General features: G+C 34.3%; 2 protein-coding genes across 4 annotated transcripts; one reads left to right on the forward strand and one right to left on the reverse strand.

Moving 5' to 3' along the window:
- The first annotated feature begins 576 nt into the window (after positions 1-576).
- LOC11444542 (something about silencing protein 10) lies at positions 577-8,166 on the forward strand. Of its 2 annotated transcripts, none has more exons than XM_003608012.3 (15): positions 577-953; positions 1,049-1,140; positions 1,253-1,355; positions 1,656-1,795; positions 1,917-2,054; positions 2,183-2,262; positions 3,349-3,436; positions 4,082-4,261; positions 5,156-5,380; positions 5,477-5,616; positions 5,700-5,823; positions 7,159-7,427; positions 7,508-7,571; positions 7,662-7,730; positions 7,836-8,166. In XM_003608012.3, the coding sequence occupies exons 1-15, from the start codon at positions 836-838 to the stop codon at positions 7,965-7,967; spliced, it is 1,962 nt and encodes a 653-aa protein (XP_003608060.1). In that variant the 5' UTR covers positions 577-835; the 3' UTR covers positions 7,968-8,166. The 2 variants fall into 2 exon arrangements, with proteins under 2 accessions (XP_003608060.1, XP_013456891.1); XM_013601437.2 differs by having other exon boundaries at positions 5,480-5,616.
- Positions 8,167-11,096: 2,930 nt separating this feature from the next.
- On the reverse strand, positions 11,097-16,436 carry LOC11446232 (eukaryotic translation initiation factor 2A). Of its 2 annotated transcripts, none has more exons than XM_039833346.1 (13): positions 16,268-16,436; positions 15,829-16,183; positions 14,813-14,999; positions 14,446-14,680; positions 14,281-14,349; positions 13,730-13,831; positions 13,467-13,507; positions 12,952-13,085; positions 12,437-12,500; positions 12,252-12,348; positions 11,997-12,162; positions 11,787-11,809; positions 11,097-11,701 (listed from the first exon to the last, which is right to left on the reverse strand). In XM_039833346.1, exons 1-12 carry the CDS (start codon positions 16,305-16,307, stop codon positions 11,803-11,805), a joined length of 1,497 nt encoding a protein of 498 aa, XP_039689280.1. In that variant the 5' UTR covers positions 16,308-16,436; the 3' UTR covers positions 11,097-11,701; positions 11,787-11,802. The 2 variants fall into 2 exon arrangements, with proteins under 2 accessions (XP_039689280.1, XP_003608061.1); XM_003608013.4 differs by having other exon boundaries at positions 12,044-12,162; positions 16,268-16,434.
- Positions 16,437-16,733: the final 297 nt, after the last annotated feature.

The following is a 16,733-nucleotide window of genomic DNA, read 5'->3' on the forward strand; positions in this document are numbered from 1 at the left end:
GTCAATTTAAATTGTACACTAAAACACAACACATACAATAATAAAACATATCACAAAAATAAACAAATACAAAAATACATCTCTCTCCCATACGTGACCACATGATGTGCATAAGCTAAGAACCGACGTGTCTGATGGGCCTCCAGGATACGAATCCATATTGAGTGCTTCCCTGTCTAGCATCTCATAATACTTAACATCCTAAACATTTGCATGCTCGTCGTCCTCATGGCGGCTTAGGTTCTTACATCTAAGATGGTCTGGATCCATCACGTCTTCCTTTGCCCTTGCACATTTGCTTGTTCTCTTCTACGTCGATTAGACTCTAAAACAACCGAAGTGTGAGGACTTATTTTTCTTTTTTAAATTACAAAAAGTATAAAATATTTCAATTAAATAAAATTATATAAACAAAATTAAAATATTATATGTTCATTTATCATGTTGTTATTTCAATTAAAAAAAACATTATATAACATCTATAATTTAATAAATTTGTCAAAAAAAAATCTATAATTAAATAAAGAAAATCAAACTATCACTCGCGATTGAGGTAAATCGAATAAGTAAGTGCAAACAAGTAAAATACCCGAGAGAAACTGGTTCGGGTCAAAAACCTGTTCAAACAAGCAAGTGCAGTGAGTGAAGCCTCGCACACAGCAACCTGGTTATCTCCATAATTCATAAACCCTAATACCCTTCCCAACTTCGCCGCCGTCTTCCGTCGCACTCCCTCGAGTTACTTCTCACTTTCGTCTTCTTCAACCTCCGATATTTGCTCTCTATTCTGAAACAGTACTATTCAAGATTTCGCCGGTGAAAAAACTAATACAGAATGGCGAAGAAAGGAGGAGGAAGCAAAAGTTATCAGAAGAAGAAAGACGCTACAACAACTTCCCGACGCGACCGTTATAACTTTTCCGCTGAAGACATGGACGACGAGATTGATATCTGTAACTATCCTTTTCATCTGCTAAGTAAAAATTTGATTATAAGCTATTACTCTAGTTCTAATTTCGTAATATTGCGTTGTTGATTTGATTCGCAGTCCATAAGCAGAGGGATATTGTTCCACTTGACATTAATGCTGATTCTGCTGAATCAGATGAAGATGATGAAATGCCTATTTTCAATGATAAGGTTATCATTATGCCAAATCTGTATTTTTTTTTTTTTCACTCAAAATGCATTTTCTGAGTTTTACTTTGAACTTGTTTGGTTTTTATGATTTTTTTTTTCTTTCTGTTTACAGGATATTGATAATGATGAAACTGATGAAGACGGTGACGAGGAGGAAGACGATGATGATGAGGATGATGAATATGATGGCAAGGAGAAGGGCTTTATTGGACAATGTATGGTATTTTTCAATAAGTATATTTTTCTTAAATTATAGTTGAATTTGATAGAGATGAACGATGTAATATATATCAAAACTAACAAATTCCCTCCGAGATACAAAAAGACCTAAGCACTGGCAGTGTTCTGTTTGTTAAAAATTGAAATTCTTGATTACTAAGTTTTTATATGCATGTATAGGTTGGGTTTAGGGAAATAATTCTTGATTAATTTCCTTTGTTACTTTTGGAAGTTTTTAAAGTCAAATTTATTCAAAAGTTGTGATTCTGATAAATATAAATGTTTGTTTTGTTTAGTAATTAGGCAACAGAAATATTTAAAGTCGTTGCATGGCGGAGATGAAGACGGAATGCAAGATGAAGAAGATGATGAAGGTATTAAGAAAACTATCGTTGGAAGAAAGCACCGACATGGTGCTGATAATCGTAATTTTGAGGTGAGGATTTGAGCATAATATTTGTAAAGAATTTTGCCCTGTGTAATATCTAAAACATTGATGTTTATTTTCCCTTACTTTTTATTGTTTCTCTTGAATAATTGTAACTTGTTGGTTTAAGCTACAATCAAGTGATGACGAGGCCCTAAAGGAAGAGGAAGAAATTGCGAGGGAAGAACAAAGGGAGAAAGCAAAACTCTTAACAGAGGAAGATTTTGACCTTGTGGAAGACGAAGATAATGAGAAATTAACTTTTAAGGTGAGTTCTGCTTATCATTTCAATCATGCTGCCTAGGCATGGTCGGTTTCCACATTAATGGATGAAAAATTGCTTACGAGGTGTAGAATCTGTCAACAAACATTTAGTAATCTTGTATATCTTTACAGGATGCATCGGATAATGTAACTTCCAATGTTGAGGATCTGAGTGCTTTGTCAAAGGAGGAGCAAATGAACGTTCTGTATAGGTTAGAATATTTGTCCTCATCATGCCATTGATATATATCGATTGTGTTGCCTTCTCGTGCTTTGTCCCCTTTGCTCCTAAACCAGATAATGACATTGCATCCATTTCATTCATAGCTGTGAATTACCTACAGATGAAAAAAACTGATTTCAAGAGTAAGCATATATTGGATTGCCAAATTGAAACTGAAAAAATTAAAGACAAAAAACCTAAACAACTTTGAATTTTAGAGGAGCGGATGGTGGAAATTTAGTGTTCGTGGTACTCTATTAGAAAACTGATTAGCCAAGGGAAGACTAATCAAGATTACCTTCTAAAACCATTGGTGAATAGAGAAACATATCTATCTATGTATATACTCAAGATATTAAGGACGTCAAAGGAAAAACATGCTTAACCCAAAACCAAAAAGATGATTAGAAATGAACTACCAAAATTGATTGAAAAAAAAAAGAATGTAAGAAGGTAATTTGTCCTACTTTAGATGAAAAGGCCCAATTTGAGGGTAAACAATGAAATAAGGAAAACCTGACCAACCCAGTAGAAATCTCAGCTATTGCCTTGATGATTTTACATGTGCAGTTTGAGAAATGTCTTTGATTGTGTTTGCTGATTGCCATTGCTTTGAGGATAATTAGTTTTAAATAAAATAATTTTCATTTCGTGTTGCGTTAAGATTCATTACCAATCAGCATTTGCTTTTTGTTGGAGTAGAATCCTTTTAGATGTCTGATATGCCATTGCCCAAGATAGTCACGATGCTGGGAGTATAGTGTAAAGCTGAATTCAGCATTAAAATGAACACTTTTCAGCATAACAACATTAAAATGAGTACTTTTCAAAGCATAACATTTAATTTATAGCAATATTCAGCAGAAATGTGGATGCACATCTACCGTGAGGGCAGGTGTTGAATCCTGACAAAATTGGATCACGTGCCCTTTATTGATGTTATGGCCTTACATACACCCTCTTCTTTTCAACCCATATATTTCTTTGCTGAATTGCAGTTACACTGATCATTAAACTTTATCATATGATAGATTTGCTTGTGCTTCTTGAATTAGTGACTATCTTCTCTTTGCAGGTCTGCCCCAGAACTAGTTGATTGGTTGTCAGAATTAAACGAGGCACACAAACAGCTTGAATTCAAAATTAACCCATTTTTAAGCAAGGTTTTTCTTTCACTCTTATTCTTTGTTTATACCTGCCCATTTTTTCTACGAGTAGTTCCAAAACTATGTGAAGAGGTTCACATGTATTTTTATTAAATAAATAGTCAAAGCCTACTGTAATTGAAGTTTAATGAATATCCCCTTTTTGTTTGGTGAAAAATGCCATATTCATATTATGAAAACCATGTAACCTAATGAAAGCATGCTCATTGTGAATGACTTGGAATGGCATATTGCCGGAAAATGGTTCCGGGGTCGGTGGACTCTAGAAGATTAGAATCAGTCAATTGATATTTATATATTCATCAAAAATATATCTAGCAAGGTTTAATTTTTATTATCTTAGTTATTTCCTCCTTTCATTTTTTGCATCTCTTTAAACTTTAGGTGCTTTTCGTTTTATTCTGTTTACCGAGACATTGGGGACCCTGTGAGGAATTATACTAGTGTTATAATTATATTTCCACTGTTTTTAAGTGTATCTGTCTCTTGATCTATCCATTTTATGATTTTATTTAGAATATAAACTCTTATTGTTCATACCTATATACAATAGTTTTTTTTTTATTGTACTTATTTATGTTGTTCTACTTGGATGTGAATGAAGTCCATATTGTGTTACAATTTATTTCATCTCTTGTGAAGGTTAAAAAGGGGGAAATAGTTATGGAAGGAGGAGTGCGTTATTTTGAGTTGAAGCAGCTTATTTTGCTGTCCTATTGCCAAGCTATAACCTTCTACCTTCTGCTCAAGTCCGAAGGGCAGTCAGTCGATCATCATCCTGTAATAGGTCGCCTTGAAGAGATCAAGGAATTAATGAATCAGGTATTTTCTTTTTAAACTAGCTAGCATCTGTGACTTAGAAGGATTTGATGTAGTTTCTGTAGTCATATACTAGTCATGTGAACATTGTTGTTAAATAGCGGCTATAGCTCCACAATATCGTAGCCGTATTCTAACAAATTGCTTTGTTCTGCAGTACATTGTTTGGTACATGTTCAAGTTTTTGGTTGCTTTTCTTTCTGTTTCATGTGTTTTTTTAGCTTCAGTAGCAAGCCAGGTCGACGGTTATACTGGTTCGATCGGTTTGATACCAGTTTAATAGCATCACCGTCACCAGTTTGGATGCATAGCTGATCCGATGACCGGCAGTTATGTCTGGTCCTGGTCTTAAAACACGGGCAATAGCACTGTTATGTAGCAGAATTTGAACAAACTGCTATTTTCGCTATTTGAGATTGGCATCACTGCATGTGAAATGAACGAGTTCCATGTTTAGCTTCTGCTAGATGGAGTCAGTTATCTCTCTTTTTAATGTCTTTAACTTTTTTGTACTGTGGACTGTCCATCTTATTTGAATATATTTGGTTTCTTGTATTATGGACCACCCATCTTATTTGAAGTCTTTGGCTTTCTTGTATTATGGACAATTTATTAATGAAATAAACTGGATGTAGTATATGTAAGAGCATTAGAGTTGCGATAATTTTACAGTAATATTGCCGTTTTGGTCCTGTATTTACGATAATCAATGGTTCAACTTAATTTATTGGAAATGCATGTGCGTATATTGGATAGTGTATGGACTCCAATGTTAAAATTGCATAGTTAACTGTATAATTTACACCATTTGTGCCTAATTGCATAGAAATATCAAATCTGAGATGTACTCAGTTGTCTTTAGATTTTGCAAATTTCTAATCATGCCTCACTCAACAGACAAAACAACTTGACTCTGAACTTCCAGTCGAACTTGAGGACATTCTTAAAGCAAGTAGCGTGTTTGCAACAGTTGTAAAATCAGATAATGAGAATGCTCCAATGCCAACTGATTCTATCGCTATAAGCGAAGAACAGCCTCTGGTCTCTGCTGAATCACCAGAAGAAGCAGTGGTAGTGATCACTAAGGATGGTGCAAAAAAAGGAAGAAAAGTAAAAGATCAGGTGAATTATAGATCTTGAAGTTTGTTTAATCTTTCATTTTATTTTATTTATTGTTGTAAAAGGTTAATAATTTAACTGTTGCACCTTAACATGTAGAAGGATCACATTGGTGTGCAGAGTTCGGAAATGTTAAAAGTTAGAGCTTCCCTTGAGGAAAAATTGAAACAAAAGGGTTTGTACAGTCAAATTGCTCCAAAGCCTAGTAATTCTCAAAAGCGTTCGAGACCAGCTAATGGGTATTGCTTCATTCTTCTATATCTTTTGCCTTTCTTGTTTCCAACATCTGCAAACTTACTGACACAATTTACAAATTTCACAGCCAGCTTGCAACGTATGATGATTTTGATGATGCTGTGGTTGTTAACGGGCCAGCTGGGCTGTCTAATGGTCTTGTCTCCAGTAAAGTTTCACCGTTTGTTAATGCTAATCTGAAGAAACTCAAGGTACTCATTGAGATTTTATTGACGGATTCTGATTTCTAGTTTTATTTGCAATTCATAGTGACCTGCATTTGTAAGATGCTTACAAGAAGTGTCCTTTTATTCTCGAGTTGAATTCCAAAATTTTCACATATATGAAAAAAATTAAAAATGTCATTAGGATGGTTCTTCTACTTTCGGTGTTTGATTGTACCCTAGGATATTAGTCTCTTGTCTATTGAAAGAGGGATATCCTGAGAAACCAACATGAAGTCCTGCTTTTACTGCATGTTATGTTATCTATACCTCAATATAGAAGATAACTCTAGAAGTAACTGCCAATTTTGGTCAGACATTTTTTTTTTTACAAATTTGTTCTTAACAACACTGTTAAATGAGTTTAAATCAGACAAACACTTAACACTTCTACCTGCCGGAGAACCTTATCAATGTGGGACCCCAATACAACTTCAACACCCATACGAGGGTGTCCAACCACATATATACATCCATCATGTGAACCTTAACAATGTGGGACCTCATTACGAATTCAATACTCGCCTGCACGCTTAGCGTGGAATTTGAGTCCATCCCCACATCGCTACCCTTAATCTGACTTTGATACCACTGTTGGGACTTCCGGGGGAGCCTTAAACACTTGTGTGGTTGTTCTTTGTCCAATGTTACCGTTGGCATCAACACGAGATCGACGTAGTGAAGAGCAGTGGGGCGGGAGGAGGGAGGATATAGCTTACTTGGTTGTTGAGCTAGGTGCGAAGAGGTGTATTTAGAAAAAACCTAAGGCCTGAAATGAGTTTATGAAGAGTGGCACCCCTCACCTTACAAGCCGACGTGGTAAGGGTTGAATTAGGTGCAACCCAAGTTCTTAGAAATAAGATATACAACTCTTTTCCAAATTTTAATAGCTACAATTAGGTTGACCTTTTTCTGTATAAATTTTCCCTTCACAAAATTATTGTTTAGACTTAAAATTTTAAAACATACAACTCAGAATATTGAAACTAAAATCTAGATAAGTTGGATCACAGATATTATGAAATTGATAGAAGCGAATTATCTTAAAATGGATATTACACACGCACACACATATGTATGCAGTGAAACACAATAGAAAAAATAGACAGACACGTTAGTGTCCGTCTTTTTGCTATTATCCATAATGCTTCCTAGAAACTGAGGCTGACCACTGAACTATTACCAAGACCATTGCTAACTTTAGTTTAGTTTATTTGTATATAACGTACGCAATCTGCAGTCTGTGATATTCATGATCTCAGATGAAATCTTTTCCACTGTTTTTATTTTTGAAATATCTGTCTGATCCCTTTTTGTGTTAAGGTGGCTTCTGGTGATGATGATTTGCCTAAGAGAGACGCTATTGGTGAACGACGGGAAAGACATGAGAAGCGGGTGATGGCTGGTGCTGGAGTTACGATTGAGGATGATAATGATGATGATGATCAAATGGATGATCTTGTATCTCATGAAGTTGGTGAAGAGGACATTGAAAGTGGGGGTGACTCAGAAAATGAATTTTACAAACAAGTTGAAAAATTGCAAGCTGCAAAACGCGCTGCAAAGGCTGTGACCTACTCAACCTCTTCAAGGTGAAGTTTTGGAGTCCCTTTGCCTGGGATATTTCCATCTTCTTCAATATATGAAACTAAAGTTTGTTTTGCTTTTGCAGGAAATCAGCTGTCCCCTCTTTGCCAGAGGAGACTGCGGACGGAAAGCGCTATATCACTTCTCAGGTTCTTACTTGATCTCATCAGGTTTTCACTCTAATTGTTCAATGTTTCTGCAAATTTGTAAGTCTTACCTTGGTGACCAATGTGCTGTAGATGTCAAAGAACAGAGGACTAACTCGTAGTCGCAACAAGGATAAGAAGAATCCTAGAAAGAACTACAAGGTACTTTCACTTACTCTTAAAATGGTCAACAAACTCGTCAAATTTAAATGTTCGATTGGTTCCTTTCTTGTTTACTGTTTGTCGTGCTTTTGGTAACTCGTGCAGCTCAAGCATCAAAAAGCCGTTAAGAATCGCAAGGGACAGGTTCAGAGTATCAGAAGGCCAAATGCACCTTATAGCGGGGAATCCACTGGAATTAATGCAACTATCAGTCGAAGTATCAGATTCAGGAGTTGATATTGTTAATACGCCTTACATTACAATATTGCTCTATTAATCCACCAATTTTGAACCTCATCACTTGCTTAGATGGGCGTGTAACTTGTATAATTATTGATTGGAAACTTCACATCTTTGGCATATTAAATTTTTGATCAAGTATTATAGAGTGTTATATTGTACTTTTCTAATTTTGAAATGGCATGAGATTCGAGTAGATGAATTATTTCCGTTCAAAATTTGATGATAATTAAATTAAAATACAGCATTTTGTGTGAGAAACTTGAGATTGTTGATTGAAACTTCCACAGTTCATACGAATCGATCGATGGTGCAATAAAATCTGATTTAGTTTTTCATACTAATTTAAGATACAAAATTGATATCAACGCAAATTTTTGAAGTGATTTTTTTTTTTGAAAAATACTTTATAAAAAAAACACCACTTAAATATGTGGTTAATTACCATTCAATAAGTGATACATAAATTACTTAATGTAGTTAATTACAATTATAAATATCATTAATCATGATTACAATCATATTAATTGTCTTCGGTTCAAATTACAAAATTTTCGAGTCTTCAAAACTTAAGTTGGGTTATAATCCCCGTCTTAAATTATAAAACCGTTTACACAAAATTATTGTTCCTAAATATAAGACTCACTACATATTACTATATATATTTACTCCCCTTATTAATACTATTCCCTTCGGATCTATTTATAATAAACAATTTACTTTTTTGATTCATTGAATAATTGATGTATTTGGTCTATTTTTAGATTAGATAAATCAATAGTATTTGGAATATGAAAGATAATATTAAATGCATTAATATACAAATGGCAATTTTGTAAGTCACACGTTTTAGACAAATTTATTATTCTTACAATTTTTTTTAATACCTGTGTTTTTTGTAAAACATTCTTGTAAAAAGGGATGGAGGGGGAAATTATGTGATGATTGAGTTTTTTCAATAAAAAGAATCACTTATGTGATGGTTGAGTTATGATACTTTATATATATTCATTTATTATGTACTAAATGTGATTAGGGTCATGCAAACATGATCTCTGAGAGACGTGATAAAGATTCTATTAAAAAAGGTTTTTGTTGAGAAAAATTAATGTATAACATTTGGTGAAATAAATTGACACGAGTTTAATTAATATTATTCATCGAATGACAACTCATGTGTTTTAATATATATTAGTTAATGTGTCAACACATCATTGGATGTATGTGTAAAATATTATACAATAATAGAGTATATTAATTAAACTCTTGACATAATTTTCAATACATAATTTGTACTAATGAAATCCATTAACATGTGCCCAAATGATTAACCATGGTTACAATTACAATTTATTGTTCGCTTATGAACTTATATGGTTTCAATGGATCTTTGGTTGTGTTGGTCTGTGGTACTTCATGGTGGCTTTCTTGGTGGTGCTGATTTTGGGTCTTTTGTGGTGGGGCCCATGGTGGTTTTGGGTGGTGATGCGCGTGGTGGCTGGTGTTGCTTTTAGGTGAGGGTTAATGGTGGTTTTCGTGATGGTCAATGGTAGTTTTAGTGATGGTGGTGGTAATGGTGTTGATTTTTGTAGTGGTTTTTTGTGATGGTACAAGGATTTTTGGTTGGCTTTTGTGGTTGTTTATGAGGTGTGTTTTGGATGAAGGTGCTTAGGAGAACCAATGGTGGTGTTTGGGTTTTTTTTCACGGCTGTTTTTCTAAGGTTGTTGGCTGTTGTGTAGGTTTTTAAGTTGGTGTTCAGGGGTTGTGTGCGAGTAGCAAAATGTGGGTGGTAGAAGTTGTTTTTGTGGCAGTTGTGACGATGCTTGAGGATTTTGTTTATGTTGTTTCGTTGATCGTGGTGTTAGCTTTGTTTTGGTGTTTCTATTTATTGATTTCGGAGATAGCCCTTTGTTAAGAGGTGATTCCTATAGGTTTTTGGATTTTTCTTTATTTTCACGGGTGTATGGATTTTTCTTTATTTGTTTGTTGCTACTTTAAGACTCTTAGCCTAACACTCTTTGTGCTGGTTAAGATTCATTGCTATCTTAATAAGTTCCATTTTAGTTTTTTCAAGAAAAAACAATTACAATTTATTCATGGAAGTTACACCTATGTCGCAACATTACTCTCGAAGTTTACCTTGTGCATTACATGACCTAAAAATGCAACCCATGTTTACTTTCATAATTTAAACGCATTATCTTGATTGGAATGCTTAATGTTATAAAAACCAGTATGATTAAACAATTTATTACCTGTAACAAAAAAAAAAACAATTTATTACCTAATATCATATCCATGCTATTTGTTGATCAGTGCTAAGTTTGTTCGCCTTTTATGTTCTTTTTTATGATTTAGTTTCTAATATCTTAATAACATAAATTAAATTGACGAATATTTTATGTTTAAAGTATTACAAAACAGAAAAACTACTCCACATATGTTTAAAGATTAAAGGGGGTGTATTGGATTATGATTTTAAAGGATAATTTTTGTTTAAAAAAGTCTTGAGGATTTTAAAAGACTTTGCAGGATTTTGATGACTTTGATGATTTTAAAAGACTATTAAGGATTTCAATGAATTTAATTCATAAGATTTTAAAGGATTTGAAATGATTTTAAAGATTTCAACAGATTTTATGAATTTTAAGAAATAATTGAAAAAAATATCATAACACACTCTCTTTCACAAAATCTTAATAAAGACTCTTTTATTTATTTTATTTTTTACGAGAAAGCTAGAGGTAGAGAGAGAGAGAGAGAGAGAGAGAGAGAGAGAGAGAGAGAGAGAGTGAATGAGAGAGAGAGAGGAGAGGAAAAGAGAGTAAGAGAGAAGGGAGGAGAGAGAGGAAGAGATAGTAAAATCTTAAAAGAAAAAAACAATCTTAAGAAATCTCATGTTTTCATGAAAGACTTTTTCATGCTAAAATTTCACTAGAAAATCCTACAAAATCCATCAAAATCTGATTTATTAAACAATCATTCGAAATTTCAATGATTTTGAATACCACTAGACTTTTTTTAAGTGATTAAGAATTTTGATTGAATACCACATGACTTTTTTTAAATGACAAAGAATCTTGATTGAATAACACAGACTTTTTTTAAATTGAAAAGAGTCTTGATTGAATACCACAAGACTTTTTCATGATAAAAAAGTCTTTTAAAATCCCTTAGATACACCCCTATAAATTGAGAGTTTATACATTAATGGCGAAATGGCATCAAACTTATCCACCGGCTACATGGACGTTAAATTTGAAGGTAGAAAGTCGGAGTTCAATCCCAATAACTGAGCTTAAGTTATTCAACACATGAATATAATAGTATCATGCATAAAATATGCTCGGTGGATAAAGTTTACTTTTACTCCTTTCTTCTTTTTGTGTGTATGTTGGTGTAATCCACCTGCTCAGTATTTCACTTCTCCCCACTCATGTCCCCATTGGAACAAAACTGAGAAAGCACATACCCAACACAACTTTAATCATCTCAAAATCCGATCAAAACAAAACTGCCTAAAGTTTGCTTCCGGGGACAGTGATACAATTAAATCTAGAAAACTTAAGCTGAGCCTCAAATTTTCAAGCATTTGATAGCAGAAATACAGGTGTATAAAATGAGTCCGGGGGAACCATGATGCAATCACGAACTGGCGTCTGCAGCAGCCTTTTTCTCCTTCTGTTTCTCCCTCTTTTTCTTGTTTCGTAAAGCATTCTTGCTCAATGACCTAAAATAATCAACCATTGGCATTTCAAAACAGAATATAAATCATAAGAAACTTAAAACAAAGAAAGGGAGGGAAAGGTTCTCACTCAGCCGAGCTCTCTCCTAACAACTGCAAATACAAATCATTTTGGCATCATTAGAACATTAATTAAATGCAAACTCATCCAAGAATTCTAGGGAAGATGCTTAAAAATGTATGTATCTGATCATATTTACCACTATTAAGAGTAGAATTACTTCATAACTATATTCAAGTTATACCAATGCAAACTTATTGCTGAAGTTTATATTGATACCTTTGAATAGAAACAATTAACAGATCATTGGTTCTGTGAATGTGTACCTCTGCCTGAATAGCAGCTGCAGTCTTAGCATGTGGTGGACGATATGCAGCAGGTTTTTGTGCAGTTGGGTTGGCAGAAGAGGCTTTTGTAGAAACTTGGGTTGGTTTTGGTCCTTGACCTGCAAAAAGTTTACAGTATTCAAACTTCATAGAACAAAATAAAAAACTCGTCACAAAAAGAAATATTAGAATAAGCATGGTAAAGAACCTGATGGTTTTTTATCTTCAAGTTTTATCGAGTCTAGAGACTTGATTAGTTCAGTGATGTCACCAAACTTACTTGGTGACTCTGGTTTCCAATCAGCCTGCAAATAGAGTTTACACACAATTCAATGACATCACGAAAAGGATGTACAAAAACAATAATCAGCAAGAGTTCGAGATACTACTGACCTGGTATAACTTGTCAAACATCTGCTTGAAGTACAATGACCCATTATAGTGAAAAATCTTGATCCTTCAATGGAAAAAGAACAAAATAAAATGTATGACCATCAGCAAAATATTCTCCTATAGTATGTTTTCTGATTCATCTATCACCTCATAAATGTCATCAAACTTATCACTTTTAATAATTGTTCAATGAGATGATTTGAATTGCTTGAGAGAAATTACTCTCAGCCAAGTTATATATAACCAAGGGATAGCAATCAAATCTAAAACCAAATCCCTTGGTTACAGGGATAAAAGCCAACAAACATAATCAAGAGATATTTACTCAACATAATTTAAATCTAATACATATTTTAACATTAATAAAATCTATTGATCTATGGAACAAAATAAAAGCAGCCTTTTGGATGACATCGTACACTAACAACATAATCAGAGTGCCCATGGATAAAGATAAACAATTGAATATTTTCAGGCAATGAGTAGATCAAGGCCCCACCAGTGGAAAGACATACCCATTATCAACTTGAAGCCTTGGAGCTGTTGTTGCTGTCATGAAATAGCACCCATCTGGAGACCATTCACTTGACACAGACCATTCAGCTTTGGTTGATGCAAGCTGTTTCCTTTCCACGTAATCCCAAAATACCTAGAACAACATAATGAAAAACACATGAATTCCTCATACGAAGCAAATGTTTGCAATTGTGCATGCATCTGAGCTTGTGTCATTTGAAAATACATCAGATACTTGCCAGAAATAAAAACTTCAATTATTGTTTTACTCTTCCAAACTTTTTTTTTTAACGTCTATGGTCACCAAGAGAATTGCTTATGATATTCACATAACTATAATTCAACATTCTCATAGTGGATCAATCTGATAAAAGTGATGGTAAATCATAATTTTATTTTCTATTGGGGTTAATTGTTACCAGTAATCCTAGTTTAGCCAATCAAGCACAAATATCTTCCATGAAAAAGGAAAAATCAAAGAAACATAATAATTTAATCAGTCGGGTGAACATACCATATCACCAGGCAAGTTACCGAAGCCAGCCAAACATAAAACTGCAAACAGTCAAGGACACAATACAATAATGTTTTTACTTTTAGCCAGATTTAGATACTTTATATCAAAACAATAATGAACCTCTTCAAAGTTCCAATCCTTGCCCATAAAAAGGTCCTTCTTAGATTTGAAAGAGAGAAAGAAAAAAAAAGATCATGGGCTAAACATATAAAATTTTGTTTACTAGGTACAATGAATGTCAAATCATCAGCTGAGGATACATTTCCCTTTTGGGTTCCATCGAATAGTGTTGTAAGGACCAGTTCCAAGCTCCAGTAGAGGTCTGCACTTCTTGTCAAACAGAGTTGCTTTGGCAGGCATAACTAAAACATGTTAAGGAAAAGAAACACCCAACAAATGAAAAATAAGGATTAAAGGAATGTCAAAACAGAATAAATAACATTTAACTTCTTAAAACTTTAAAATTTACTATTAATAAAAAACTACGCAGGGAATATCTAGTCCAGTTGGGTATCGTTATGGCTTTTAAAATCATATATAAGAAGGATCAGGTTTTTTATTACATACAGAAGATAGAAAGAACCAGCTTTACTGTTATTTTCAGAGTTTCGTGATATGAGTCTAAAACTTTCCCAAAAAACAATAAAGTGATCTTGCGAAAATTGGTTCATAACTTTACCATAAGTCCTGCTTTTGAATAATAATCAAACCAAGCCCTGGTTGGTATCTTCAGCAAATATCAAAATTCAAAAGCAGGATATTTAGTACACATCTTTATTTCCATATTGAACATATCACAAGAAAAGGATACACCCATACACAACAGCAAACTCTGAGCCTGAATTTGACCATTGAGCATCATGAATAGGCCCCTCTTTCCCTGCCAAATGTTTAAAACACAAAATTGTTATCCTCATTGTGGATTTTCTAGAGCCAATCATCAGTTCTTCTTTAAATAATAACAATAAGAACATACGAAGAGGCACTAATCCTTCATGCACCCCATCTGTTGTCAGGTAGTATAACTTTGATTCTCCATAGTAACTCTGATTTGTTTTATCAACATCTGACTGCACCACAATTAGAAGTCCAGTTGAACCATGGTTCCATTTAAGTTGGGTTGTAGAACATCGGAAAAAGCTCCGTCGAGCCATAGGTTGAGTTTGGGAAGCATCTCCACAAGCAAATATCTGTACACTGGCAGGAACCCCCTACAATGGTTCATGCAATTTTATACATTAGAAACCTAAATAACAGCATGCCAAAGAACAATAGTACCAATTCCTTGTTTGTTTGGTGGCGAAAAGTTAGCTAAGTTTCCATGATTGTTGAGGGGCACAAACCTTGGATTCCGGAACAAATGCAGCTACATGAGAAGCAGGTGAAATAGAAAGCTCAGCGGAAGCAACTCCTGGAACTCTTAACCGACAAACAACTCCTTTAGAAAAATCCCCAGTGTCAAAAAATTGCACCTCATTAGTTGGCACGCGGCATGCAGTAGCTTCATCAGAGCTGAATTGAATTGCCGGCCTGAACATCAGATACATTGACGGTTAAAACATAAGTCATGGTGAGAATGTTAGGACCTGGTTGGTTTGAGAAACCATTTCTATTTTCATTTCCTGCTTATACTTTAAATTGCAAGTTTTCACCATTTCCTTGACAAATCTTCGGAAACAAGAAGCAAAGTCAGAACGCATACAGTTTTGCAAAACATGTAATAAAAACAAAACAAAACACGGATTCGCAAACCAAATAGGCTCTTAGTCTTGGGCATTTGCAAACAAATCATATATCAATGTTGCATACAACAACAACAAACCAATCAATCAACCAAGCATTGTCCCACTGAGTGGCGTCGGCTACATGGATCAAATTACGCTACAATGTTCTATCATAAACCTTATTTTGATCTAACTCATTAATCTCTAGGTCTTTATGAATAGTTTCTCTGATAGTTTTTCTAGGTTTTCCTCTGCCTCTAGTGATCTGACGATCCTCCATCTCATCTACTCTCCTTACTACATAATCTACATGTTCTCTCTCTACATGTCCAAACCACCCAAGTCCTAAGCCAATTTTCCCCAACTTTTTCTACTATAGGTGCTATCCCAACTCTCTATCTCTAATGTTGTCGTTTCTAATCCTATCACATCTAGTCTTATCACACATCCAACACAACATCATCATCTCCACTACACTTATCTTATTCCCGTGTTGGTTCTTCACTGCCCAACTCTCTGTTCCATACAGCATCGCTGGTCTTAAAAATTATCCTTTCAACTTGAGCAGTATTTTCGTATCATGATGCTAAATTCATAGTAAAAACATTTTTTTTCCATAATTCAACAATACATACCAATTGGCCCTTGTCATATTCTTCTGAGAGTGTTGATAAATAGAATCACCAGTCTCAATCTTCCATAAAGTCACATTCTTATCTTGCGGCCCGGAAGGTTTTTGAAAGGTTTGCAAATAAGTTCCGCGAGGCGACAAAACAGACGCCACAAGATTAGGAACTTGAAAAGACCTAATCTCTTTAGCAGTCTTACAATCATATATAGTAATGACAGAATTGGATTTGACCACCATAAGCAAAGATCCATCATCACTGAATTTAGCATTCAAGCAAATAACTTTATCAAGTTTGATATTCGGTTGACCGTTCTCGAATGGTGGGCCAGTCCATAGTGAGCATTCTTCCGGCCGTCGAACTAAAAGCAGAAACGCAAAATCAAATTAAAAATAAAAATAAAAATAAAAGTGTTACAGAAATGAAATATGAATTTAGTTGATACCTAATATCTCAAGAGATGGTGAGTTGTTATCTGATGCCATTAGAGAAGATGCTGAGCTATTCTTCTTCTTCTCACGACAACCTTCGACTTCGATTCATTCGATTACTACCATGTTTCGGTTTTTTTTACGGTATGATCCGAACTACTGACATGACCCGAAAGCCCAAATGCAAGTTCTCATTGAGACTCACCCAAACAACTCAACTCAATTTACACTTTTTTTTTAAAAATGTTACATTTTTTTAAATGTTATTAGGTCATACATGTACACATTATTTATTATTTATTTGTAACTTTTTAATAACAATATTTTTTTCTTCAGGTAATTTAATAGGGTCTCAGGGGTTCGAATCACTGTCCTTGTATAAATTATGCAATGTCCTTATCAACCGAGTTATGTTCGTGGGGACAATAATATTTAACTAGACTCAAACGATCCAAACGGTCCAAATTTGTCGGCAATGAT

Source organism: Medicago truncatula, chromosome 4 (assembly GCF_003473485.1).
Source record: "Medicago truncatula cultivar Jemalong A17 chromosome 4, MtrunA17r5.0-ANR, whole genome shotgun sequence".
NCBI classification, from domain to species: Eukaryota; Viridiplantae; Streptophyta; class Magnoliopsida; order Fabales; family Fabaceae; genus Medicago; species Medicago truncatula.